The sequence below is a fragment of the Fusarium oxysporum genome, chromosome XII, assembly GCF_013085055.1.
Source record: "Fusarium oxysporum Fo47 chromosome XII, complete sequence".
NCBI classification, from domain to species: Eukaryota; Fungi; Ascomycota; class Sordariomycetes; order Hypocreales; family Nectriaceae; genus Fusarium; species Fusarium oxysporum.
This window is the reverse complement of record NC_072851.1, coordinates 1,956,125-1,981,507: the sequence shown is the minus strand read 5'-3', so window position 1 is coordinate 1,981,507 and position 25,383 is coordinate 1,956,125. Positions and strand designations below refer to the sequence as shown.

Sequence of the window (25,383 nt, the reverse complement as noted above, 5' to 3'; positions counted from 1 at the left end):
TGGCGAGACCCGCTGTGGCATTGACTCATAGCCACGCCGATTGGCTGTGTCGAATATGTGCGCCTCAAATGACCGCAGGCGACCTTGGCTTTTTCATGCTGCGTTGCACGTAGGGCTGAGGAATTGGGTATATAAGATTTGATCAGACGGTTTTCAATAGCTAAATAAAATTACACCGTTTCTTTGTCACACTTACCTGCCCGGCTTGTGAAAATGCCGTCAATTCTTCAGGTCTCGAATATCCTTCACTACAGCTGCTCTGCAGTAGCTGTAGTTTTCGTTTCCGTTGTTACTATCCTCAACGCTGCTCGTACCACTGTGAAAACAACCCCCCGGAATTATGATCGTGTTGCTATTGGGATTTTGATCCTGGGGTATTTGGCTGAAGGTATAGCGACGTTTGTGCAGGAGAGTCAGCAGAGTAAAGAGCCTGAGACGATACACCTTGTCGTGCTCCTATCGGTATGGGCGTTTCTCTGGAGTCAGCGAACTGCACAGCGGTTATTGGTTCTCGGAACATCGCTTATTACCCTTGCATTCGAGATTCCGTTGCAAATATTCTCCGCTATCAACGGCCAGAATGATATCTATCATATTGTGCAACTCGCCTCTCAAACATTCAGACTCCTACCTCTTCTTTTCCTCATGATCTACCATCTCTCAACCAGTGGCAGATACTACACCCCCGATTCAGAAGCAGAGGAATCGCAGCCCTTCCTCCAATCAAACGGCCATGCAAACGGCAGAGCATGCCCAAGCTACGGTACTGAGACATCGTCAGACACAGAGGTCGATGACGATGAGTACATCTCAGGCAGCGAATCAGACGAAGATGTAATCGACATCAAACGCCAACGCGCAAAGAAACTCAAGGAGAAGGGTGGCTGGCTGGGCTACCTCTCTGACTTTTCCATCTTCCTCCCCTTCTTGATCCCCAAGAAAGACCGCAAAGTCCAACTCTGCATTTTAATCTCCCTATTCTGTATCCTGGCTACTCGAGTCTTCAACATCCTGGTTCCTCGTCAACTAGGCATCGTGGCCGATCAACTCCTCGCCAAGCAAAATCCATTCCACGCTCTTTTCATCTGGCTTATCATGAGCCTTGCTTCTCACGACGTTGTCGTCGGACTTATTGAGTCACTGGCCAAAATCCCGATTAAGCAGTTCTCATACCGATCTCTCACGAACGCAGCGTTTAACCACGTTCTATCGCTGCCTATGGAGTTTCATTCTGAGCGTGACTCGGCGGAGGTTATGAAGGCTATTGAACAGGGTGAAGCATTGACGAATGTCCTTGACATGCTTATCATCGAGATTCTCCCCACTGTCGTTGATTTGGCTATCGCTTTTGTATTTCTGTACTGGAAGTTCAATAGCTACGTGGCTTTGGCAATGGCCATTGGCTCAGTCCTCTTCGTCACGTTTGAAGTCAAAGCCACAGGATGGAACCTCGATAACCGACGAGAATCGACAAAGTCGAAGAGAGAAGAAGTTCGTGTGATGCACCAAGCTGTTCAGGGCTGGCAGACCGTTACATACTTCAATATGTTCAACTACGAGAAGTATCGCTTCGGATCTGCTGTCAATAAGCAATTATCTGCTGGTCTGAACTACGAGAAGAGGGATGCCTATATCCAGGGGCTACTTAACGCTCTTATCCCATGCACGTTCTTCACACTGGCGAGCCTTGTTATTTACGATGTCTGGCAGGGTGGATCATCGCCCGGTGATTTTGTCTTCTTCATTCAGTACTGGGAGTACTTGGTCTGGCCATTGAAGTTCTTGTCTCATAGTTACAGACAACTCATGTCAGACTTAGTTGATGCTGAGCGCCTGCTCTATCTGCTGCAGACAAAGCCCACTATCACTGACAAGGAGGGTGCTAGGGATCTGGAGAAGGTCGAGGGACGTGTTGCGTTCCATGATGTTTGTTTCTCTTATGATCCTCGGAAACCAACAGTCCAGGACTTGTCGCTGTCAGTTGAGCCTGGACAAACTGTTGCATTGGTTGGAGAGACAGGCGCTGGCAAGTCTTCCATCATGAAGCTTCTCCTTCGTTTCTACGATATTGATGAGGGATCTATAACCATTGATGGTTATGATATCCGGGATATCACTCTCAGCTCACTGAGAAATGCTCTCGGCGTAGTACCTCAAGATCCACTTCTCTTCAACGCATCGATCCTTGAGAACATGCGCTACGCCCGACCTTCTGCGACAGACGAGGAGATCTACGCTGCTTGTCGCTCTGCAGCTATCCACGACAAAATTCTCAGCTTCGTCGATGGATATAACACGAAGGTTGGAGAGCAGGGGGTCAAGCTATCAGGAGGGGAGATTCAGAGACTAGCAATCGCTCGAGTGTTCCTCAAGAATCCACCAATCTTGATTCTCGATGAGGCAACGAGTGCAGTTGACACGAATACGGAGTCAAGTATTCAGGGTGCTTTGGATGAGTTGAAACGTGCGAGGTCGACATTCGTTATTGCGCATCGAATATCTACTATTGTCAGCGCGGACAAGATCTTGGTTATCCACAATGGACAGGTTGTTGAGTCAGGAACACACGCGGAATTGATCTCAATAGACGGAAGGTACAAGGAGTTATGGAACAAACAGGTTGGAAACAAATAGGAGCATAACATAGACGGGTACGGAGTTTAGTATATTAGCTGGGTATTATTGCAATCTTAGACTATCTATAAATTTATTTTGTCAATCTCTCATATCTTCTCTAAGCAACGGTGCTTCTTTAGTCATACACCGAAGCCTTCGACCACTTCGATCTAGCCCTGATTCTCTTACCGTAGATATAAAACACAAACGGAACAGGGATCAACAACGCTGCAAAACCACCGGTGATACTAGACCCAGGTCCAACGCCAATATTATGATACAATGGTCCAACCACCAACGGAAAAGCAGCTGCGAAACAAGATCGAAGAAACGTGTTAGCCGCAACAGCCGAAGCCGCGTACATAGTAAATGTATCGACCAGATAGTTCAGCGCAGCTTGGAAGATGGTAAAGAAGCCTGTTCCTAGTAAGACAAGACCAATGCAGGGAACGACCCAGTGAATGTCCTTTTCTGCAGTCCATCCGATGAGGAATTGACCACCGCTAAAGATTACAGAGCCGATCATCATGGGAGGAAGACGCTTTTCGGGGACAGCGCGGTTTCCAGCTGCGTGGTAGGCTTTGTTGTAGAGGAGCTGGTTGTAAACATTCGCTCCGCATCCAAGAATGGCTCCGAGGAGAATGCAGATGAATGGAAGGGAAGATACAAGAATGCCCCAACCTCTGATCTCTCTGAAGATAATGGGAATAGCGCCAAGTTGCATGTAGAGAATACCGTAGCAGAAACTGGCGTATAGAGCGACGAGGAAACAAATAGGTGTCATGAGGAGTTGAACAGGTCTGACTAAGAACTTTCGTGCGAGTTCTTGGATACTCACATCCCATTCTTCGAATTTTGCGTGAAGGGCCCAATTGCCTGTTTCGTGACGGAGACGTCGAGCCTTGTAGATAAGAAGTTTCGGTGGATAACTCTCATCCACAAAAATAACCGCCAACGTCAAAAAGATGATCTGAACAATACCAGTAAGATACTCAGTCCACCTCCAGCCCAAACTCGGGTCCTGCACAACAGCAGCTGAAACAATGGGACCTAAGACAAAACCGTCAGCCAAGACTAACCTCACAAACTATAAAAGTTGGACTTACCCAGAACAGGACCTCCAACAACAGCCATGGCATACCCCGCCATAGCAATTCCCCTCTCCGACGGTAGAAACAAATCCCCCAAAACACCACCTGTATTCGTTACAGGCGCCGAAGCGAAGAACGCACAAAAGAACCGCGTGATCATCAACGTCTGAAAGTCTTTTGCGACTGCGCTTCCGAAACTGAAGCATATCGCTATAAACATTGGAATAAGCACCGCTTGTCGTCGTCCGTAGACTTCACTCAACGGCGCCCAGAGCAAAGGCCCTATTCCAAAGCCCACGAGGAAGAGTGTTGTGCCGAGAGTAGCGACTTGTGTTCCGACATGGAAATGCGCCGCTACTTGTGCCGTACCAGATGAATACGATGAAGACGCCCAGGTCGCTGACATTGTAACTAACCCGTAAAGCATCGTTGTCAGGATCTTCTTCTTGTTAGGCCAGTTCATCGGTCTGTACGGATCATCAGGCCCGTCGAAATCAACGAGCTGATCCTCTGTAGTTTTGACATGCGCAAGAGGATGCGTAAACTGTGGGATAGGCCGTGATCGAATCCTCGATAAAACAGATTCTCGCCGCGAAACAGTTCTCGTCATGCTCATTCCCGTGTTTGGCGCACGAATGCTCTGCCATTCTGTGTCGCCGAGGGAGTACGTCCGCGAAATGTCGTCATTTTGATGGTTGTGGTGTGAAGAAGACGATATGGATGATTCTTCGTCGCTATGGGATGAAGTGTGAGATTCTCGACGATCGTTGTGATCTGAATGTGAAGTTTCGACTTTCTCCATGATTAATCCATAAATTTACAAACTAGTTAAAACTGGTTTGGTTTGAAAAGACGGTGTTGAAGAGGAACGTCGTGTATTTTTATCAGAAATGATCGGTGCGAAATTCGGCGACTAGTCCTAACGCCGAGCAATCGCAAAACTCAATTTCTCATGGCAAAATTCATCAGGTGGCAACGAATTTCGGTCAACAAGGTAAAGTGACCGTTCTAGTTACGTCATTACTTGTTTCCTGTTCGAGTTGTGTGGAGAATTTCTTCGCTGTTCCTGATATGGATAGCCGTTAGTGGATAAGTTGGCGCGGTGATGATTCCCGGAAATAATCTGTGAATAACCTCATCGGCACGGGAATGCCGATCGCGGCCCGAGATGTCAGCAAAAGTTTCTCAGGGTTTTAATAAAGATGCGAAGACGCGATGGTATCTCCGAGCCGAGATGATGATTCTCGCGAGATAATTGTAAGTGCTTATTGTATTACGGAGACTATTCGGGGACTATTGAAGGGGAGGTAAGAAAGCTTGGGACCTCCTTTCTAAGTGATGAACAGACTTCCGTAAGTTTAGCATAACTTATCAAGCCTTTAGACTAGTTGATCTTGGCACCCTGGTTCCACGTCAGAAGACTTCTCGCTGTTTAAGGCTATTCTAAGATCTTCAAAGCCGCGACTTGTCGGATTCGCCTTTCGCTGGCTTCCATTCGAAGTGGTGTTTTCCCTTGCTTGGTTCACCTCTATGGTCCTCCTTCAGATCGAACTTGTGATTGCCAAAGTAATCCAGTTCTGCTTCTGTCAATTGAGTGGGCAGATCCACAGAAGTTGAATACTTGTAGTATTCTAGACTTTGGCTCATGGCGGGGATGACCATGTCGGACTCCAACGCTGTGATGATGCATCGCTTCATTGAAGGGAGAAGGCTGGTTAGTTATTTTTCGAGTTGGCTGTTAGATAAGAGGTTGTTCTTGCTGGGCGATTCGCTGTAGACTTTGTGAAGAAGGTCCATGATACCTCCTGCTTGAATGATTGACCCGGCGCTCCAGACGTGTAGTAGGTCTTGGTAGTTGATGTGCCATTCGCGCTGCTGATCCATTTCACGAATGATCTGCAGACCCTGCGTGAAGCACAGCAATAGACAGAAGTATGTCGCCTTTCGGAGATCTTCGATAAACTCATCTCTCGAAGGGACTTTCATCGCTGAGGACTGCCGACGTCCAGAGGCCTCAGCATCAGCAGCGCGCTGATCCAATTCCGCAGAAGTACACCTGAACAAATGCGCACTGACAATATTCGCGGCAGGGACGTGAAGTCTCACCGCCTCTTCGCAAGACCATGTCCCCGTCCCTTCAGTGTTATCAACATCCTGCACCACCTTATCCTGAACCCTCCCCAGAACATATCGTCCCTCCTCATCCTTGATCCTGTTGATATCAACGGCTATATAGATCAGAAACGTATTATACAATTCTTTTGTTTGGTTCCACTGCTCAAAAACGCCAGCTGCTTCCTCATAGCTGAGCTGAAGACCCTTGGTGAGGATGTACCAAACTTCGGAGATAACTGACATCATGCCTTGTTCGATTCCGTTGTGGATCATCTTGACATAATGGCCTGAACCGCCTGGACCAATTGGGCAGGTACATGGTATACCATCGTGATCTTTTGCTGCGACTCTCCTGAGAAGGGGCATGATGATTTCGAGGGCTTGGGGGTCGCCGCCTGGTGACATTGACGGACCGGCTCGTGCGCTCTGATAACCGCCTGAGACGCCACATCCGACATAAAACATGCCATCTTTTGCAAGATCCGCTTGTCGTCGTTCCGTGTTGCCATAGAACTCGTTTGAACAATCGAGAATGATATCCCCCTTCGTCATATACGGCCGCAGAGCCTTGACACATTCATCGCCGGGATTTCCATGAGGAATACTGAAGATGATGATGCGTGGGTGGTTCTCGGAGTAGATCTCTTCGCAGAGTTGTTGATAGCTGTGTTGTCGAAAGACTCGAGTTTCTTCGTTGACGTTCTTGACCATTTTCTCAGCTGCTTTCATATTGTATTCACCTGAAATTGGTCAGGGCTTATAAGTTACGGTGAGCTATGTTACGTACTAATGTCGTAGTAGTAGACTTTGCAGCCTTTTTCGGCAAAGAGAAGGGACATCATGGAGCCCATGCTGCCCATTCCCACCATACCGATCTGCTCATAATACTATTAGCAAGAACTATGTGACCCAAAAGCCATCCAATTTACCTTTGCTATTTGTCTTTCTGACATGATGAACCGTTGTGGCAAATCTTGCGCTCGTCGTGATAGCTGGAAAGCTTGTTGAAGGCCGCGGAAAAGGTTTACTATCACGTCGCGATGTAAACAAGAGAACTTCTGAGGTGAGGCTCAAAAGATCAGGATAGTAATTTTTCTGCTTATCTGATATGGTATGTCGTCACCAGGATGTATCTCGGCGAAGACCCTTGGCGACGAATAAGGGTTGTATCAATTTGACGTCAGAGTGAACAACGAATGTCATCGGATCGCTGAGCCAATTCCCCTGGCACTTTTTATGGAGATTCCCCTACAGGTTCTAGGGGAGGCAAGAAACCTTAGGACCTTGACCCTAAGCGATGAAAATATGGATTTAAGTAACTTACCTGAGCTTGGGGGACTCTTTACTAACTTTATTTTGGGATACTGTCTAAAGTCCTATGTATTCTCGCTCCCCGAGGGGGGCCTGGAACATTAAGGAAGATCTACATAATTATATTATTGGGCCCAACCTATCAAGGGTAGATTAGGTACATGCTCTCGAGGAGCAAGGTTACCTTAGACTTTAGTAACTGAATCCTAGAGTTAATTTATTTACTAAGCTTTTAAGCTTATTTTAAAATTTCTCCAGTCCCTTGCCCATAATTAATCTCCAGGTTTATTTACATTCCTAAACCCTTTACAATTTGAAGGTTAAATGTTATAATTTAGAAATAAGAGCCCCAAGGTTGGTGCCCGTGCTAAAGTGTACCATCCCATAAAAGCCGGCTGGATAAAACCTCTATATTCTCCGATTTGACTTTGCCCCTGTGGAAGTCTATGCAAAGAAGTGTGTCAAGCCATTGAAAAACTTATCCAGCAGAGTTATCCTCGGACTATAATAGAGGCCGTTGTCTCGACCCATTGCTTCTAGTCTTCACTCTCCTCACCACCTCAACGATCAACCTCACGACGCAACTTTTTCGCCCAACCTCAGACATCACAACAATAGATCCATTCTCTATACTCCCATCACTCGTCCAGACTGAGATCTTTGCGACAGCTCCAAGAGACCAAGAACAACCCCGAAGACGACGAGGTCTTGAAGTACCCAGCTAGAGACATCATTTATCTGCACGGTTCACGTTGTCTTAGTCTGCACAGAATCCAGCTTCGTACTTACCGACAACGAGCCTGAGGTCTATTCGACAACGATAGGCTGTATCCAAAGCATGTTACCCACTTCCCGACTCTCAATGATATTCATCAAATGGAAAAGGCTTTTTTGAAAAGGGCGTGGCTCGATGCAGAGCTTGAAGCCCGTCGAGGATGGTCTCAAACGTGGCAGGAGTATTGGTTTTTGAGAATGCCGGAACCTCCTGGCAAATGCTACGATGAAACAGATGACGAGGTTGCGATTGATGGATATCTAGGGCCGTGTGGAAGGTTCTTTCGTGCTTGTTCTGAGAAGCTGCCAGATATCGGAGAATGTGGAAGCAGGTCTGCGTGGTAGAGCATTACTTAAAATTTTGCTGAAGACTTCAGAAGGTCGATATGAACTCGCCCTTTGTTTATCGTAATCGTTACTAGCATGCCGCTGGTGCCTTTCAACACTAGGATTACACTGAAACGATGTACTAGAAAGGCTTTTATATACTTATTATATAAGAATTAAATACATCTTTAAACTGATCACTATGTAGACACGTGGTGCGGAAGTAACGCGCTTGGTGTAGGCTAAGTTAAGTATCTCGCAGATGTGCAGTAACAAAAGTTAAGAGCTCTTCGCTGCCTTGATGATAACATCGCTAGCCTTCTCAGCAACAATGTACAATGGCAGCGCGATATAGAAACCAGGAATCTTAGGGAAAATACTAGCATCAACAACGCGCAGACCCTCAGTACCCCTAACCTTGAACTCAGAGTCCAACACAGCCATAGGATCATCATCAGCACCAATAGCAGCAGTGCAAGAAGCGTGATGGCCCCATGCCTCATCCTTGAGGAACTGTTTCGCCTTTTGCTCATTATTTGTCTGGCTTCCGGGCCATACTTCAGGGAACTCGCCGTCAAGAGGGATCAAGTCGTCAAATGCCTTACGAGCAAACTCGAAGCCTTCGTAGGTGGCTTGGAGATCCTTATCACCTTCTCCGTTTGCGTTGACGCCGGTGTCGAAGTAGTTGAAGTTGATGATGGGCATGTCGCGTGGGTCAGTGGACTTCAAGGTGACAGTACCAGCGTTGTTACGGCTATGGGCCTTGAGGATGATCCAGGCCCAGTGCTCGGCATCGGCGAGTGAGTCAGCGGCATAGCCGGGGAAGTAGCCCTTGAACTTGGCTGGGGCGCCAGAGATGAGAAGATCAGGTTCATCCTCAGCGACAGAGGACTTGAGGACAACAGCGATGGCGATACCATTGGTCGCATACACGCCCTTGGTGATAGGACCCAGACCCTTCTTGTACTGCTCCAGACAAGGATCCGGCATCGTCTCAAGGAAAGTACACTTAGACGTGATCACAAAGTCGCTGTTAGTCTTGCCAATCACAGTATTCTCATACCGATCCTGCATGTTGGTTCCAACACCAGGAAGATCAACCAGCACAGGAATCTTAAAAGAGTCAAGCTCCTTCTTGGGACCGATGCCACTGAGCTTGAGAAGCTGAGGAGTGTTGAAAGAACCAGCAGAGATGATGACCTCGCGCTTGGCTTTGACGCTGCCGGAACCAGTAGGCTTGGCTGATCCAGAGCGAGGATCGGCGCGGTAGAGGCTTGCGCCTTGCATGTAGTTGACACCGACGGCACGGGGCTTGGAACCGCTCTTGTCGAAGTTGATCTTGGTGACCTACAACTTATGTAAGTAGTGGCAAAGTGCATGGAATAAGAAACTTACAAGGGTGTTGAGCTTGATGTCAAGATGGTACTTGCGAGAGCCATCCTTGTTGACAGCCTTGGCAGTGTTGAGGATAAAGTCTCGAGGGCCACCACGAACAGAGTCAGCCATCGATAGCGGGACCTGATAAAGTCCAGTCTTGCTAGTCTGACCTGGTGCATTAAGATCACGAAGCAAGACCTGGCCAAGGCCTGCGACAGTGTTCAAGACGAATCCTAAAAGACCCTTGCCCATGGCTGAAGCAGCAGAGATGATCAAAGATAGAAGCTTCTGATCCTCGACAACCAAGGACAGTGAAGTGAGAGAAGTACCCAGCCAGCCATTGAAACCGTGGCCAATGATGCTGCTGGGAAGATACATGTTCTTCTCCAACTTCTCAAAGTAAGACCGCATGTTGTCAGGGCTCCAAGAGTCATCACCCGTAAGACTGGCGATGTAAGACCAGTCACTGTCATGAGCGGCGATAGTAATCAGGGCGTTGTGACGAGTGCATCCGCCGAGAGTACCAGCACGAGGATAAAGAACACCCAAAGGCTTCGCATCATCAGGTGGGGTGAGTCCAACGTAGTAGCTACCATCGGTCTTTTGGTAAACCATCTTTGAGTCCTTCTTTTGTTGCTTGGGGTCAGGGTAGTGGTTGACAAAGTAGTTCCATCGTGTGTCCTCGAACTCAGTCGACATGAGATGCAAGGCGGGAACCTTCTCAACCCAATCATCGCCAGAGTCACCACCAGCGTCAATGAGAAGGACTTTGAAGCCCGCGACAGCGAGGTTGGCGGCGACAGGGCCGCCACCTGCACCAGAACCGACGACTACATAGTCGTACTCAACGCCGGTATCGCGTTTGCCGATGAAAGGATTATGCGACTTCGGGGAAGAGCTCCATGGTACAGAACTGCCAATGTGAGTGTGATGCAGTAATTGAGAGACTGGGGGACCTACAAGGCAGAGGCTGAATCAGCCAGAACAGAAATGCAAGTAATAACGAATGACAAACGCATCTTGGCTACTCAGTGCCAAGCGCTTAGAAAACCCAAAAGATTGAATAGAATGAATGGACGGCTTTCTGGAGCATGAAACAAGAATTCCAAATGCCGTGCCTGCCAGGTAGATAATAAAGAGGAGAAATTAGGTCCCTGCCGCCCAAAATACTACCAAACCCCGCCTGTAAAAACGATCGCCAGGAGGTATTCCAGGAACAGAACAACGCATTCGGCCTTGCACATCCGGATGCAAACGTCTGTATGAAAGCGGAACTTGACTTCTGATCGATTCCGCTTATCAAGGACGGGCGAAGGATTCAGTGCACATCGATGCAGTAGATTGACGGAAATCTTTTGGAGCCCGAGAAAAAGAAAGCCAATAGGCGAAGTAACTCAACGCGGAGACCTTGGGTTCGTAGCCCCTGGGCTAATGAGTTAACAAGGCGTAAGGTTGTACTCGCGCGTTACAGTAGTAATCGCGGTGGAGTTGGGCAGAAGGGGAAAGGGAACTTGAAATGCCGTCGTATTTGGTTTGTGACAGGGCAACGTTGCCAGTCTAGCATCGGCCAGGGTGCGGAGATTCCACCTGTTATCTTGACAAGTGAAACTGATGACACCATTGTCTTGAAATGGGTAATGCAGTGCGGTATAAGTGAAATGAGAGGGTGCCAAAAATAAAAGACTTTAGGTAACACATTTTCATAGACTTTGAGATCTGCCCGAGCCGTGAATGGCGATATTCGCAATCTAGAACATTTAATATCGCTCTTTCATTACAGCAGGGCTGACCGTTGAGCTAGACTACGGGGATCAAGCATGCTGTCCCGTCTGTGCGACGGTGTCAGTTAGTGAAACGTTTCCCCGGACGATCATAGCTACAAACGTACAAGCCTCAACAATAACCTCTGCCCCAACAACCCTTTTGGTTTAGACGTATGTCACTAGTGCATAACATAATCAACGACAAAGAAATCTCAGTTCTTCTAAAATTCTAAATAGCAGGCAGTGAGTGAGGCACTAACTAACTTTTCCAGGTCCATCAAATGACACGATGATCGACATTATACAGGCTCAGACGGAACAGCCGGCCTCCTATCCGTCCACGCACTCTCCTCGTGGCCATGCTCCCTCCCCATGTGCGTGAGTTCAATTATCGAAGAATCATCATGGTGGCGCGAGTACCTTGTCGAGATCTCCGTCTCGATGGTGATCTGCGGCGTGTTGCCGCCCTTTCTGTCAGAGGTCGGTTGCTTCGACTCCGAGATGTTGGCGTAGCTGTTCTTGCTGCGGTTCGTGGAGGCAAAGACCTTGGGGAAGATTATGCCGAAGAGCGCGCGGATGGCGGGCATGCAGGCGCAGATTATGCCCACGGGGACTTCGATTGTGCTCCAGTACCCGATTTCGACGTAGTCCTCTGTATACTGTTAGGGCGGAAAGTGGGAGGGAATTGTGGAGACGTACGAGTCACGTTGCTGGTGGTTGCGTAGCTCGCTAGAGATTGAAGGCGGACTGCACTGACAATCGTGACACTAAAATGTTAGCGAAAGAAATGGCATTGGGAAGGGAAACCTACAAGATACCGACGCTAAACATGAGCATGAGCTGTATCTTCTTCTTCAGCGACATCGACAGTGCATAAAGCTCCTTCAACGGTATGACCATCGTTCCAACATCAAGAATGATGTTCAAAATCGCTGCAAACCAGCCCTGCAGGTTAATGTTGTTGCACTTGGCCTTGAACTCCTTGTCCCATGCCCGCCAAGCGCCCTCAATTGGCCTGCATTGGAAGATGGAAATGAGCTCAAACGTGATGAAGTATGCGACGTTCAGACCGATGAAGATCCAGCATGCCAGTCGGATATTCTTGCCAGGGAAGACTTTGAGATAGAAGAGGAGAATAGAGATCTTCGTGACGGGTAGGGCTCCAAGGTAGAGAAGTTCGTCCCAGTAGAATAGCTGATCTGGGGTCAGTAAGGTGAATGTGGTGGACGGAGATGGGACTCACGTAAAGAAAATCGGTGATATTGTCGGGATGAACGTTCCATATATCTTTACCCAGTCCAACGCGTGAGACTGCCATCTGATTAGCAGCAAATCGAGGCAATCAACAAGTATGGACTTACTCTGCACAGACAATGCGTTGAGCGGTATCATGAGGGCCTATACGATGGTGAGCTGCTGCGTTGAAGAGGTAGGGCGCGATACAGATACATACCACGGCAAAGAGCATGACCCAATCGTCGGATCCCCATGTTTGCTTAACGACAAACACTCTTGCCATGACACGCAGACCAAAGCCGATGAGGCCGAGAACAAGAAAGACGATACCGATAACCCATACCAGCGTTGTGCGATCGCGAGATGGCGCGTTGCAAGTATGTTTGGAGTAACTTTGAACCACTAAACACTCAATCAGTAAACCGTGGGATAGCGTGGGACAGCTGAGAACAAACTTACACAGACTCTCCCTCACCGTACAATTAGCAGCAACACATGCTGAGATCTTCTCATTAAGCTCAACATTTGTACAGATACACGTAACGTTCAGACCACAAGGCGATTTGATCGCTTCACTCTGAATACAGAGTGCCTACCCGACGAGTTAGTTATACATATCTCGATAGCGGTAAAGCTTCACCAACACCACAAGTTGGAGGCTCTTCGGGCGCCGCGGCGGCCGATACACCAAGCTGAAATAAAGCCAGCACTAGTGCCAGCAAACCAAGGACCTTCATGCCACCGGATAAAGAGACCATAAACGGTTTGGGCAGTTCACCTCGGGCGAAGAATGACAGAAAAAGAAGAGAGAAGAAACAGGTCGGAGATGCCGGGCGGATTGGTCCCTTTCAAATCAGCTTAAAACATCGACGTGCAGTAGAGGAAACGACATGTTAAAAAATGATGAGAAATGTTTCGGTACAGGATATCCTGGTTTGGGGGAGATCAGCACCGAGCCAAAGAGCCGGTTCTGCTATCAGTGTTTGCCTGGATTATGTTGCCTCAACCGATGATACTCTACTCCATGAGCAGCTCGCAAGCTAGTCGGCAATCTCAACATACGACCCAGCGAATAGCTCAAGTTCGCTGGAACAATTTGCTAGCGAGAGAAAACTTGCCCGAGTTTTGCTTTTTCTGAGCAGGGGATGCTTGGTGATCAACAGAGCGATAATTTAGTCGGGGTAAGGTATCCTTGCGTTGTCTAGAAGGTTGACCCTGGTGAGGTGGGAGTGACTGATTGAGCAAGTTCCACTGGTTCCTTTCCGCCGGGAAAATGCCCAGTTCGCTTGCGTGATTCCCAGCGATTTGGGTCATTCTGTCAAAATTGACCTGCATACTGTGCATGTCACGACAGCTCCCAGGCAATTTGCGCTGACTCGTACTTCGCACCGACTTGCATGGCACAGACTGAATTGCTTGACCACTTTGCATAGACCATCTCAGCCACAAATGTCATGCGTTATTTTAGCTTTCAACCACAAATCGGCACTTCACAAAAACTTATCCCCATTCATAAACCAGCGTCACATCGGGGAACTCAAACGAGAAAACGTGAAACAGCCAACGCCCTTTAGGCAAAAGTCTTTACTCAGCGGGGACTGCTTCCCCAATTCGACCCAAGTGGTGTTTCAAAACAATTACCGAAAGTGGCTGACTTTTCCACCTACCGGCATGCTTGTCCCGGTTCCGTGGTTTGCGGCTAAGGCGGTATGCAGCCTGTCAGGAGAGGGGAAGTAGATCTTAATCTTGACGGGCCGGAATATGATTGCGCAATAAGGGTAGATAGGGAAGAAGCTAACTAGCCAAACATATCGTATGTTTTTCCAATCCTCTCGGCATTTTTAACCTTCTTCACACTCTTTTTGTTACGCTCATTTACAAGCTAGCTACTCATCATGCAGTGGCATTACTTTCTTTCCTTTTTTCTCTGCCTTGGTGTGTATGGCTTTCCATCATACCTCGAAGGTCCTGTCGGAAAGGCCGTTTCTGCAAGACTCTCGGGGAAGGTGAACGATGCAGTTCGAAGTCACGATAAGAGACTTTCGCTTGGTCTCGCGAGCAAGCCTATCAAGGTAACTGGCGAGCACGAATTCATCCCACCGAATTTTGAGAAGGGTGATCAACGAGGTCCTTGTCCTGGTCTCAATGCGCTGGCGAACCATGGATATATCAGCCGCAAGGGAGTTACAAGCCTCGTTGAGGTAGCGGGTGCTATCAATCAAGTCTATGGAATGGGAGTAGACTTGGCTACCATCTTGGCGACAATGGGTACAGTCTTCGTTGGAAACCCTCTATCGCTTAACCCAGGCTTCTCCATCGGTAGCACAGCCAGTGGCGCACAGAATATTCTGGGTAACCTCATCGGACTCTTGGGAACACCACGAGGTCTCAATGGATCGCATAATATTATCGAAGGTGATTCATCCAACACGCGAGATGACTTGTACGTCACTGGAGATGCGTCTACCATGGACATGAACCTGTTTCAGTCGCTCTACGACATGGCTTCTGAGGAGGGTACTTATGACTTTGACGCTTTTGCGAAACGAGCCAAGATCCGATTCCATGAGACTGTTGCTACCAATCCGAACTTTTACTATGGACCTTTTACGGGTATGATTGCGCGAAATGCGGGATATTTCTTTGCTTGCCGGTTGCTGTCGAACCATACTGTTGGAAGCACTGAGGATATCATGGGTAAGTAAGGTGCCTCGGAACTTACAATCAATTTGCTGATGACAGATAGACCGTGAGACTCTAAAGAGTTTCTTCGCTGTTCACGAAAAGGACGGAAAGCTTGTGTATAAGCGAGGCTGGGAAAGAATTCCCGAGAACTGGTACCGCAGGTCAATCGACTATGGTCTCATCAGTCTTAACCTGGATCTTCTCAACCTGATTGCCAAGTACCCTGAGCTCGGAAGGTTAGTCTTCAATACCGAAGCTGGAACCATTTGCTAACCAGTACAGCATCGGAGGCAACATGGGAAAAGTCAACAGCTACGCTGGCGTCGACGTAAGCAACGTCACCGGCGGAGTTCTCAATCTCACCAAGCTTCTCGAGGGCAACAATCTGCTTTGCTTCGTCTTTGAGGTTGTCAAGACGGTTGCGCCAAATTCTCTTTCGACCATCTTTTCTATCATCGCAACTCCTCTAGAACTCATCACCGATGCTCTTGGATCTACACTCTTGAACCTCGCTTGCCCGGCCTTCAAGGACTTGACTGTAGGTGGACAAAACTTTGAGGATGGAATCAAGGATAAGTTCCCTGGTGCCAGCCTGGGTTCCTCTGTTATCTAATCTCTAATCATCCGACACCTCGCCCATTAAGCACTATATACTTTCGCAGATACCTCTTACATAATACTATTAAAAAGGTTCATCACATCTATACCATACAATGGATCATTTCCACTGTCCCATAGGCTTTCTATCGGTGCATATATAGGATCCATCAGCGACGTAGAGTTTAGTACTGTAGCCTGGGCCATCTCAAACTGCAATTGTTAGATCCAGAAGGAGGGTGTTGAGATATTGACTTACCTCTTGCTCGAGACTGTGGCTCGCTCCAGAAGTATAAGATTCACCCACTGAGGTATTATGGTTTACAGAGGGAATCATGTTTTGGGCCTCCTTTAGTGAGTCCTGGTTGTCGCACTGATTGATGTATTCGCGCGCGATATATGTAAACTCGCTGATAAGCGAGCCAGGCAACGTTCCTCCACTCGCAAACTCAATGCGACTGAAATGTCCCCCGGCGATATTGAGTAGGGCGAGGTTGCTTCTTGTGTCTGGGGACTTGGGGTTGCTGATGACGTGGTCAAAAAGAACAAAGAGGGCGCACAATGGGATAGCTGCAATGATCCTGAAAATTGGTTAGTATCTAGGGTGGTTATGCATGTCAGTGGACTGACCATAGTGGTGTTGAGGGCTCGACGTCAACATATGTAACAATCTCAAGTACAGATCGAGAAACTTCGATGAGCTGATCACTATGACTTATCTTGCCTAATCCGTTGCCTTGGTAGCTGTCAATCTGTAGCCTGCTCCGGAGCAAGATCAGTTTAAGGCTGTAGTAGAGATAGTTGATCCATATCCCAACTGTACCATGCAAAGGCCTGCGGAGCAAATTGAACTGCGACGGATATCCCGGGCGAAATTCTTCTGCGATAGATGCTCTCCACTGTTCAAGATCTTCAAGAAGTTGGTCAATCGTTACCAGAAAGTACTGCGATCCTCTATGACAGAGCCCGGGACAGAACAGGGTATTCATCGCTCGTGACAAAAGACGGCTCTGCTGGGCGAGTATGTGCGCCCAATTTAGGGCTCCGAGATGAGACTCGGGTATGTAAGGCATATGCACAATGATATTGGCGTCGATGATAGCCTGTGAAAGTGAGTTGGAGGACCAGGAGCATCATGAGATAACCTACCGAAGGGCGGCCAAAGTGGAAGCTCATTATCTTCTCTATCACGTAAACGACCCAGAATACCCTGTAGAACGCCTTTGAGTAGGGGCTTTTACAAAGGGAAGGTGCTAGATCTTGAGCCATACGAGCCATCTCCGTCATGATCTTATGCTCGATGGATATACACGTTACTCCTAAACAATAGACAGCAACTGTTGTTATTGCCTGAAGAGCGACCAGTGAGTTCTTGGCCTTGGGGAGATCGGGCACCTTGGCTAATGCGACGGAGAGTAATTCCCATGCTTTTCCTTTCCCAGGCTCAAAACTTCCACCGCCATCATGCAGACTACCGAGAGCGAGCACGGAGTGATATAGAGCAGAGAAAGCTGTGTCGTTGACGAGGATTGTGCTGAAGTTAGGGCTTGCAATAGTGGAGTCAAAAGTCTCCCGGTCTAGGTGAGGAAAGAGAGGATGGACTTGTTCATAGTATACTGCAGTAAATTAGGTCAACTTGATTCACCTGATATCAGTGTAGATGACCTACTAGCTATGTATTTTGCAGCAGATGAATAATCCAACGATGAAAGGCCTAGCTCAGGTAGATGCTCAGGCGAGGTACTGGTGGTTATCTTAGCCCTGCTGTTGATGACCGAGGACATTCGCCGAATAAGGTCATTGACTTTGTTATTTTGAAGCTTGGCAGAAAGCGTCTCGAGTCTACTGTCGGAGAAGAATGTGACGCTATGAGTACCACCTGTAGATGGTGAGCGAAAGCCGCGTGTTGGGAGGGCTGAAAGACGTACTCAGAAGGCCAATCCCCTGTCGAAAAGTTAGTCTTGGACCTCGCCTTCAGGAATGTTGCGCACTTTTAGGGAGAATCGTTCATCAGCATTTGGAACGTCCGTTGATGATGATCCGAACAAGATCCGATCTATAAAGAGGTCATTCTGAATAGGTGGAAAGGCGATATCCTGTTTCGGATTTGCATAAGTCTAGTTGGATAAGCGCCCAGTTGGAAGAGAATCCAGCGAGACATACCGCGAGATTCGGCCCGGAAGGGCTGACGTCTTTGACTTTGATGCTTGAAGACGCATCGCCGGTAGTAATCAATATATCTCGGTTCACTAGCATGTATCAGATATAATGAGAAGACAGAATGGATGAGATCACGTACCATTCTTCCTAAGTGGTATTTTGCGCGTCCCGAACCGACAAGTCGCGCCTCGGATCTATGCATGTCATAATCAGTACCATCCTACAGCGGCTGATATCCACTCACGGTACAACTCTGGCACGGTGGAGGGTAACCTGCACAATCAGCCTCAAACTCTTCTCCAAGCCCAAGTCATTACTCACCGGAACAGCGGATCTTTCTAGCCTTGCAAGAATCGCACGCTTTGGAGGTAAGGGTACTCCGGAGTCGACGTTCGGAAAGAGGCGGAGTCGGCGGCATTTTGGGAGAGTCCGTTACAGAGTCGAGATAAAGAAGAGGTAATGACGGAGAAGAGACACGGCGTTGAGGAGGTTTAAGGGATCAGAATGAGGTTCAAGTTTCGGCGCCGACATTCCTTGTTGGGTTTAGATTGAGGGAGAAGTGGAGTAGATGGTGTCTGGTCTGTGCTAGTGCCGGGATTGAAACGGAGTTGCATGTGAAGACTTGATGGGAGACCGGGATAGAGATATCTTGAACGGCGTTGAGATATCGTTACGCATATGACGCATTAAATATGCCTTGGAATGAATGGAGTCGTGTTTCGGAAATTAGAAAGAAGTGGATTCCTATGACGCTGCTTACAGCTAACTCTGTAGACTTCCATATATGAATCATGATTGCATCTTCGTTTTTCGTTGAGTGCAAAGAAAAGCACAATCCATTCGTTTAATCTAATATTCGCTTGTTACTACTTCAGGATGTATGCAATTGCGCCCCCCTCTACGCCCCAGGATACAGAGGCTGAGACAGCCGTCGAAGACACCGCCGAACCGGTGCTGCAACTCGCCCGAACATTCTCTCTGACTCGTACATTCTCTGCGCTCTCAACCAACATCAACCCATTCCTCGCCCAAGACTCCCACCTTGACCCGAAATCCCCAGACTTCGAGCCTGAATCATGGGTCAAGGCCTTGCTTCATACTTTCTCCAAAGACCCAAGCAAGCATCCGCGGTATACAGCTGGTGTATCCTGGCGAAATCTCAGTGTGCATGGGTTCAGCGATCCAACCGAGTTCCAGAAAGATGTGTTTAATGTTATCTGGAGAAGTCCCCTTTCTGCGTTGAATTGGTTTGCGAAGAGGAAGCAGAAGGTCAAGATTATCTCTGATTTTGATGGCTTGGTCAAGAGCGGAGAGTTGCTTCTTGTGCTAGGTCGTCCGGGGAGGTATGTCATCAACGATTGTAACCACTCATGTGATTCTAACATAAAATTACAGTGGTGTTTCTACACTTCTCAAAACGATCGCTGGGCATACTCACGGCTTACACCTCGACGACTCATCCGAGTTCAACTACCAAGGTACCCTCCCCCCAATCATGCTGCCTCACGTCGTCTAATCTTCTAGGCATCCCCTGGGATCTAATGCATCGCAACTTCCGTGGAGAAGTAATCTATCAAGCCGAAACAGACATTCATTTCCCCCAACTAACCGTCGGTGACACCCTGCTCTTCGCCGCCCTCGCCCGCACGCCCCAACACATCATCGCCAACATATCCCGTCACGTCTACGCCGAACACATGAGAGACGCCGTAATGGCCATGTTTGGTATCTCCAACACGCTCAACACCAAGGTTGGCGATGACTTTGTCAGAGGCGTTAGTGGCGGTGAGAGAAAGCGGGTTAGTATTGCAGAAGCGATTCTGAATCAGAGCGCCATTCAATGTTGGGATAATAGCACGAGGGGGTTGGATAGTGCCACGGCGTTGGAGTTTGTGAGGAAGTTGAGGCTTGGGACGAAGCTTGGCGGTGCTAGTGCGGTTGTTGCGATGTATCAGGCTAGCCAGGCAGCGTACGATGCAAGTATCCCCTCAACCCTAGCACCTAACAGAAGTCTAACTATCATCCACAGGAGTTTGACAAGGTCCTCCTCCTCTACGAAGGCCGCCAGATCTTCTTCGGCCCAACAAGCGAAGCGACACAATACTTTACCGCCATGGGTTTCGAATGTCCTCCCCGCCAAACGACTGCCGACTTCCTGACATCCCTCACAAACCCCGACGAACGCATCGTGAGACCTGGTTTTGAGAATAAGGTCCCCCGCAGTCCCGATGAATTCGCCGATGAGTGGAGAATGAGCCAACACAGGTCATCACTTCTCAGTGATATCGCTGCGTTTGAGATCCAGTATCCTCTCGACGGGAAACAAGTTGAGACGCTGAAGGGTATCAGAAGAGCTCAGAAGGCTAAGTTCACGTCCGTCACCTTCTATCACTGAGATGTAGAAATACTGACCTATTTTGTAGATCTGACAAGAGCCCTTTTACAATCTCGATCCCAATGCAGATCCATTTATGTATTGGTCGAGGTGTTAAGAGACTTCTCGGTGACAAGACCTTTTTCGTTGTTACTATTGCAGTCAACTTTGTCATGTCACTTGTTCTTGGTAGTGTTTATTTCGACTTACCCAGCACTGCTGACGCTATGAACCGACGAGCCTCGGTGATTTTCTTCGCTATTCTGTTCAACGGCCTTAGCAGTGCTCTGGAAGTATGTTAACTACTTCACCATGGACTTGTTCTTACTGACTGTTGGATAGATCCTGGCTCTCTATGTCCAGCGACCGATTGTCGAAAAACATGCAAGATATGCCCTATATCGACCTCTTTCCGAGTCTGTCTCTTCCATCATCTGCGATTTACCGTCCAAGATAATCTCAACTCTCGCTTTCAACATTCCGCTCTACTTTATGGTGCACCTCCGTCGCGATGCCTCGGCTTTCTTTATTTTTCTCCTCTTCGGTTTTACCACTACGATGACTATGTCAATGATCCTTCGCACCATCGCCCAGTCCTCCAAGACGGTCCATCAAGCCCTCGTCCCCGCTGCCATCTTCATAATAGGCTTGGTCATCTATGCTGGATTCGTCTTACCTATTCGCAGTATGAAGGGCTGGCTCAGGTGGATCAACTATGTCAACCCGATCGCTTACGCTTACGAATCTTTGGTCGCCAACGAGTTCTCCGGTAGGTCTTTTGGATGTCAGACAATGATACCGTCTGGTCCGGGGTACGAAGATATTGAGCCGATGCAGAGAACCTGTTCTGTTGCTGGTGCTCTGCCAGGCCGGGATTTCATAGACGGTGATTTCTTTATGGGGACTGTTTATAAGTACCACTACTCGCATCTATGGAGGTACGTTATAACATGTATCTTCTAGACTTAGCTAACTTGTTAGGAACTATGGCATCCTCATCGCTTTCATCATCTTCTTTACCTTTACGTATCTCTTTGCGGCGGAGTACTTCTCGTCCGAAGCATCCAAGGGTGAGGTTCTCGTATTTCGCAAAGTCAAGAAATCTCGGCATCCAGAGACCTCCGACGAAGAAGCCGTCAAGTCCGAATTCCAGCCTGCGCAAGTAGTGAATGATGGCACGAATCACGTTCCGACTGAGAAGCCACCGAGCTCCTCTACATTCTGCTGGAGAAATGTGTGCTATGATGTTAAAGTGAAGGGCGAAACACGCCGCATTCTCTCAGACGTTAATGGTTGGGTTCAGCCCGGGAAGTTGACGGCTTTGATGGTAAGTCACCTTTGCCTTTTTAAATTACGTGCTCTAACAATGACAGGGTGCCACCGGAGCCGGAAAGACCACGCTTCTCGACGTTTTAGCCGATCGCGTTACTATGGGTGTCATCACGGGCGACATACTTGTCAATGGACTACCGCGTGGCAAGTCATTCCAGAGAACCACCGGATACGTACAGCAGCAGGACATTCACCTCGAGACATCTACTGTGAGAGAGGCGCTTCGATTCAGCGCAGCTCTCCGGCAACCGTCTTCTGTTTGCATGCAAGACAAGATAGACTACGTTGAAGAGGTGATCAGCCTGTTGGAGATGGGCCCATATGCAGATGCTGTCATAGGAGTTTCGGGTAAAGGTATGTCACTCTGCCAATCTATAGCTGTTTCGGACGACTAACAAATCAGGTCTAAACGTAGAGCAAAGGAAGCGCCTTTCCATCGGTGTCGAACTAGTCGCCAAACCCGAAGCTCTTATCTTTCTTGACGAACCAACCTCTGGGCTCGACAGTCAAACAGCATGGGCAATCGTGTCTCTCCTCAAGAAGCTCGCAAACCACGGTCTGGCTATCCTGTGTACCATTCACCAGCCATCCGGCATCATCTTTCAGCAATTTGACCGACTTTTACTTCTGGCGAAAGGTGGCAGGACTGTTTACTTTGGCGATATTGGTGAGAATGCCACTGCCTTGACGGGATACTTTGAGAGACATGATGCTGTTCAGTGCCGGCCGGAAGAAAATCCTGCTGAGTGGATGCTCCACGTTATCGGTGCTGCACCGGGTGCTCATACGGATCGTGACTGGATCGAGACCTGGAAGGCGAGTTCTGAGTTCCACGGTGTTCAGAAGGAGCTTGACAGCCTGGCCCAGTCGAGACACGTCACTAGCGAAGCAGACACACAGGATACCTCTTACGCTGCTTCGGTTTCACAGCAGTTCCTGGCTTGCACTCAGCGCGTTGCCCAGCAATACTGGCGAACACCAACCTACATCTACTCCAAGCTCTCCCTTTGTTTCATCACGGTAAGGCAGCCACTGACCCTTCACAAACATTTACTAACATATCTCAGAGTCTCTTCATCGGCCTCTCTTTCCAAAACTCCCCACTATCCCTCCAGGGTCTCCAGAACCAACTCTTCTCGATCTTCATGCTCCTCGTGATCTTTGCATTCCTAATCTACCAAACAATGCCAGGCTTCGTTACCCAACGAACACTCTACGAAGGTCGCGAAAGATCTTCAAAGACATATGCTTGGTACAATCTCATTCTCGCCAACACAGTCATCGAAATGGCTTGGAACTCTGTGGCATCTTTGGCGATCTACTTCCCGTTCTACTTCCTCGTTGGTATGTATGATAATGGTCGCATCACGGATACGCAGCATGAGCGAGGGGCATTCATGTTTCTCTTAACGTGGGCTTTTATGGTGTATGAGGGGACGTTTGCGCATATGTGTGTTGCTGGGGCGCCGACTGCTGAGGTTGGAGCGACGCTTGGGTTGTTCCTATTCATGATGGCTCTTGTCTTCTGCGGGTAAATAACTTGTTTCCGTGATCTTTTCGGTCTTCTAACATTTGCACAGTGTCCTCGTACCATACTCGAGCCTCCCTGGATTCTGGACCTTCATGTATCGCGTCTCTCCCTTGACATACCTCATCGGTGCCATGATCTCAAATGGCGTTGGCAAGCAAGAGTTGACATGCTCAGAGATCGAGTTTCTACAATTCCAGACGCCAGAAAATCTCACTTGCGACGAGTATGTTGGCCAATTTGTGCAAGCGGTCGGAGGCGCTCTGTCCAACCCAGGGTCGAACCAGACGTGCCTTTACTGTCCGATTGCTTCGACTGATACATACCTTACAACTATGAGTATTCGCTACAGTGAGAGATGGAGAAACTTTGGTCTGCTGTGGGCCTTTATTGTGTTCGATGTCATTGCAGCGTTAGCAGCATATTGGTTCATCAGGGTCCCCAAGAAGGGAACACGATTATTGTTTTGGAAGAAGTAGACTTTTGCAGGCCACTTAGTACTTTCGGTACTCCACATCAAGAGACTTTCTATTCATATAGTTGCTTCCTAGTTCTTGGAACCTTCCTAATACATCTCTTGTATCCAAGTCCGCCTCAGATTTAGAGAACAGAAGCAAAGCAGTTGGGAACAAGGACTCTGTCGCCAGAGTCAGCGTTGCAATCCGCCTCAGTGAAAGCAGCAGCATCCAGGAGTAATTCGCAAGTACGTGACTCGATATCAGGTTTTCCTCCGAGTTCCTCGCAACGACCACTGAGCCTGAAGGTGCGCTGGGGCAGCCGACCAGCGGCAACGTCGTCGTCAGTGGTGACGCAGAAGCAGTCGATAGCCATGACGGTGCTGTATTCGGCATATGTCAGTGGAGAATGGAGAGGGAAGACGAGGGATTTACCTAACGGAAGAGAGAAGGGCGATAGTGAAGAACTTCATTTTGATAGTTTTGCTAAGACCTGCTTAACTTTTGTGAAATAGACTGGTTCTGTGTTAGACTTTATCAGATGAGTCTAGTGTATTAGGTGTTTACCTTAAGTTGCGATTATCGAAACCTAGGGAGGGGAAACGCTAATCTGATCAGGAAGTAGATGAAGAAATATTGATGTTGCTGCTATTTAGATGTTCTAGTCGCCGAATGAAGCCCTTCTTATAGTCAGCATAAGTCGATGATCTAGTTAATCATCTGTATTACCTAGTAGTCCAGACATAGTAGAAATGGGGTTTCGGTTCAACAAAGGAGTCTTTGCGTGTCTGAAACCAGTCGAGGCGAGTCATTCAAAGCTTATTTTCTCGACCGTTCCATGTCGTCGCGAGGTTGATTCAAGCCATCTCAATACTATCATCGCATGATTCCACACAGAAGATGGCTTGTGATATTATCAAATTCCTAAAAAAGAATCCAATTCGGAGACGATAATGAGGCTAAATTGTTCTGAAACTCCTACTATGCTATAGGCTCGGAAGGCATAAAAGACGAGACGGTGTCACGTTTGCCTCAAAAAAGAAACTCTATTTGCTGCCAAGGGCAGGCCAACTTAGAGTTGAAGCCAGGACGATACATCCAAGGCTTCTTAATTGAATAGACGTAGAGGGATATGAGCATATGCAGGTCTATTTGAATGCATATTTATTTCTACGAGAAGTTCAATGCTTCTGTCGGTCGCTTTCTTCCGATGACTCCTAGATCTCAATCGTTCATCTCATACATCAAGGCAATTCCTTGCTTCGTCATGAAGACAACAGGTTGAGCATCATAAGCTGATAATTATCTTTACTGTTGTATAATAAGATCTCAATAGAAAAACGCCGTTGACGAAATGAACATTTGAGATGTCCTCATGACACATCGCCAACTTGATGGGGTAGATTGCCAAGATCCCCGAAACCAGTCTTGGCAATTATGAAGGAATAGCGGTCTTATGACTAAACCAGAGTTCCCTATTTAACATTTAAGGTTTATACGAGACCGCAGTGACGTTCGTCTCGGATCGATGCATAATTGTAAGCTTAACCTGTGTCAGCCCAATTAGGTTAATAAAGCCGCTGTCAAAAGTTCATACACGATTGAATTACTGCATTTGCTCGATGTAGTCCACAGATCTGTT

The 25,383-nt window shown here is 48.0% G+C and overlaps 8 protein-coding genes across 8 annotated transcripts; 3 read left to right on the top strand and 5 right to left on the bottom strand.

Annotated features, from left to right (window-relative positions):
- The first annotated feature begins 176 nt into the window (after positions 1 to 176).
- Positions 177 to 2,644, top strand: FOBCDRAFT_234705 (P-loop containing nucleoside triphosphate hydrolase protein). Its single transcript, XM_059609983.1, has one exon. It carries the CDS (start codon positions 214 to 216, stop codon positions 2,632 to 2,634), a length of 2,421 nt encoding a protein of 806 aa, XP_059468232.1. The 5' UTR covers positions 177 to 213; the 3' UTR covers positions 2,635 to 2,644.
- On the bottom strand, positions 2,645 to 4,637 carry FOBCDRAFT_234703 (major facilitator superfamily domain-containing protein). The gene is made up of 2 exons (XM_031194070.3): positions 3,723 to 4,637; positions 2,645 to 3,666 (listed from the first exon to the last, which is right to left on the bottom strand). Exons 1-2 carry the CDS (start codon positions 4,507 to 4,509, stop codon positions 2,753 to 2,755), a joined length of 1,701 nt encoding a protein of 566 aa, XP_031030691.1. The 5' UTR covers positions 4,510 to 4,637; the 3' UTR covers positions 2,645 to 2,752.
- A 324-nt stretch (positions 4,638 to 4,961) lies between these two features.
- Positions 4,962 to 6,775, bottom strand: FOBCDRAFT_254740 (6-phosphogluconate dehydrogenase; the record flags this gene model as incomplete). The annotated part of the gene is made up of 4 exons (XM_059611144.1): positions 4,962 to 5,399; positions 5,487 to 6,562; positions 6,610 to 6,709; positions 6,752 to 6,775. The coding sequence occupies 4 exons, from the start codon at positions 6,773 to 6,775 to the stop codon at positions 5,160 to 5,162; spliced, it is 1,440 nt and encodes a 479-aa protein (XP_059466449.1). The 3' UTR covers positions 4,962 to 5,159.
- Positions 6,776 to 8,451: 1,676 nt separating this feature from the next.
- FOBCDRAFT_193807 (uncharacterized protein) lies at positions 8,452 to 10,758 on the bottom strand. The gene is made up of 3 exons (XM_031194067.3): positions 10,572 to 10,758; positions 9,630 to 10,524; positions 8,452 to 9,581 (listed from the first exon to the last, which is right to left on the bottom strand). The coding sequence occupies exons 1-3, from the start codon at positions 10,628 to 10,630 to the stop codon at positions 8,514 to 8,516; spliced, it is 2,022 nt and encodes a 673-aa protein (XP_031030688.2). The 5' UTR covers positions 10,631 to 10,758; the 3' UTR covers positions 8,452 to 8,513.
- Positions 10,759 to 11,611: 853 nt separating this feature from the next.
- Positions 11,612 to 13,347, bottom strand: FOBCDRAFT_325087 (uncharacterized protein; the record flags this gene model as incomplete). The annotated part of the gene is made up of 8 exons (XM_031194066.3): positions 11,612 to 12,026; positions 12,074 to 12,141; positions 12,186 to 12,568; positions 12,618 to 12,685; positions 12,736 to 12,772; positions 12,828 to 13,012; positions 13,070 to 13,202; positions 13,255 to 13,347. 8 exons carry the CDS (start codon positions 13,345 to 13,347, stop codon positions 11,674 to 11,676), a joined length of 1,320 nt encoding a protein of 439 aa, XP_031030687.3. The 3' UTR covers positions 11,612 to 11,673.
- Positions 13,348 to 14,505: 1,158 nt separating this feature from the next.
- FOBCDRAFT_287357 (Chloroperoxidase) lies at positions 14,506 to 15,986 on the top strand (the record flags this gene model as incomplete). The annotated part of the gene is made up of 3 exons (XM_031194065.3): positions 14,506 to 15,307; positions 15,357 to 15,531; positions 15,578 to 15,986. 3 exons carry the CDS (start codon positions 14,506 to 14,508, stop codon positions 15,906 to 15,908), a joined length of 1,308 nt encoding a protein of 435 aa, XP_031030686.2. The 3' UTR covers positions 15,909 to 15,986.
- Positions 15,865 to 18,470, bottom strand: FOBCDRAFT_287351 (uncharacterized protein; the record flags this gene model as incomplete). The annotated part of the gene is made up of 11 exons (XM_031194063.3): positions 15,865 to 16,105; positions 16,152 to 16,473; positions 16,523 to 16,995; positions 17,042 to 17,508; positions 17,562 to 17,771; positions 17,821 to 17,836; positions 17,884 to 18,009; positions 18,056 to 18,141; positions 18,192 to 18,246; positions 18,297 to 18,325; positions 18,374 to 18,470. The coding sequence occupies 11 exons, from the start codon at positions 18,468 to 18,470 to the stop codon at positions 15,965 to 15,967; spliced, it is 2,022 nt and encodes a 673-aa protein (XP_031030684.2). The 3' UTR covers positions 15,865 to 15,964.
- A 458-nt stretch (positions 18,471 to 18,928) lies between these two features.
- On the top strand, positions 18,929 to 24,300 carry FOBCDRAFT_193801 (ABC-2 type transporter-domain-containing protein; the record flags this gene model as incomplete). Its single annotated transcript, XM_059608759.1, has 13 exons — positions 18,929 to 19,395; positions 19,448 to 19,530; positions 19,577 to 19,851; positions 20,082 to 20,425; positions 20,476 to 20,719; positions 20,769 to 21,364; positions 21,408 to 21,753; positions 21,800 to 22,112; positions 22,162 to 22,778; positions 22,826 to 23,208; positions 23,339 to 23,698; positions 24,009 to 24,139; positions 24,257 to 24,300. 13 exons carry the CDS (start codon positions 18,929 to 18,931, stop codon positions 24,298 to 24,300), a joined length of 4,203 nt encoding a protein of 1,400 aa, XP_059468231.1.
- Between the last annotated feature and the right edge of the window lie 1,083 nt (positions 24,301 to 25,383).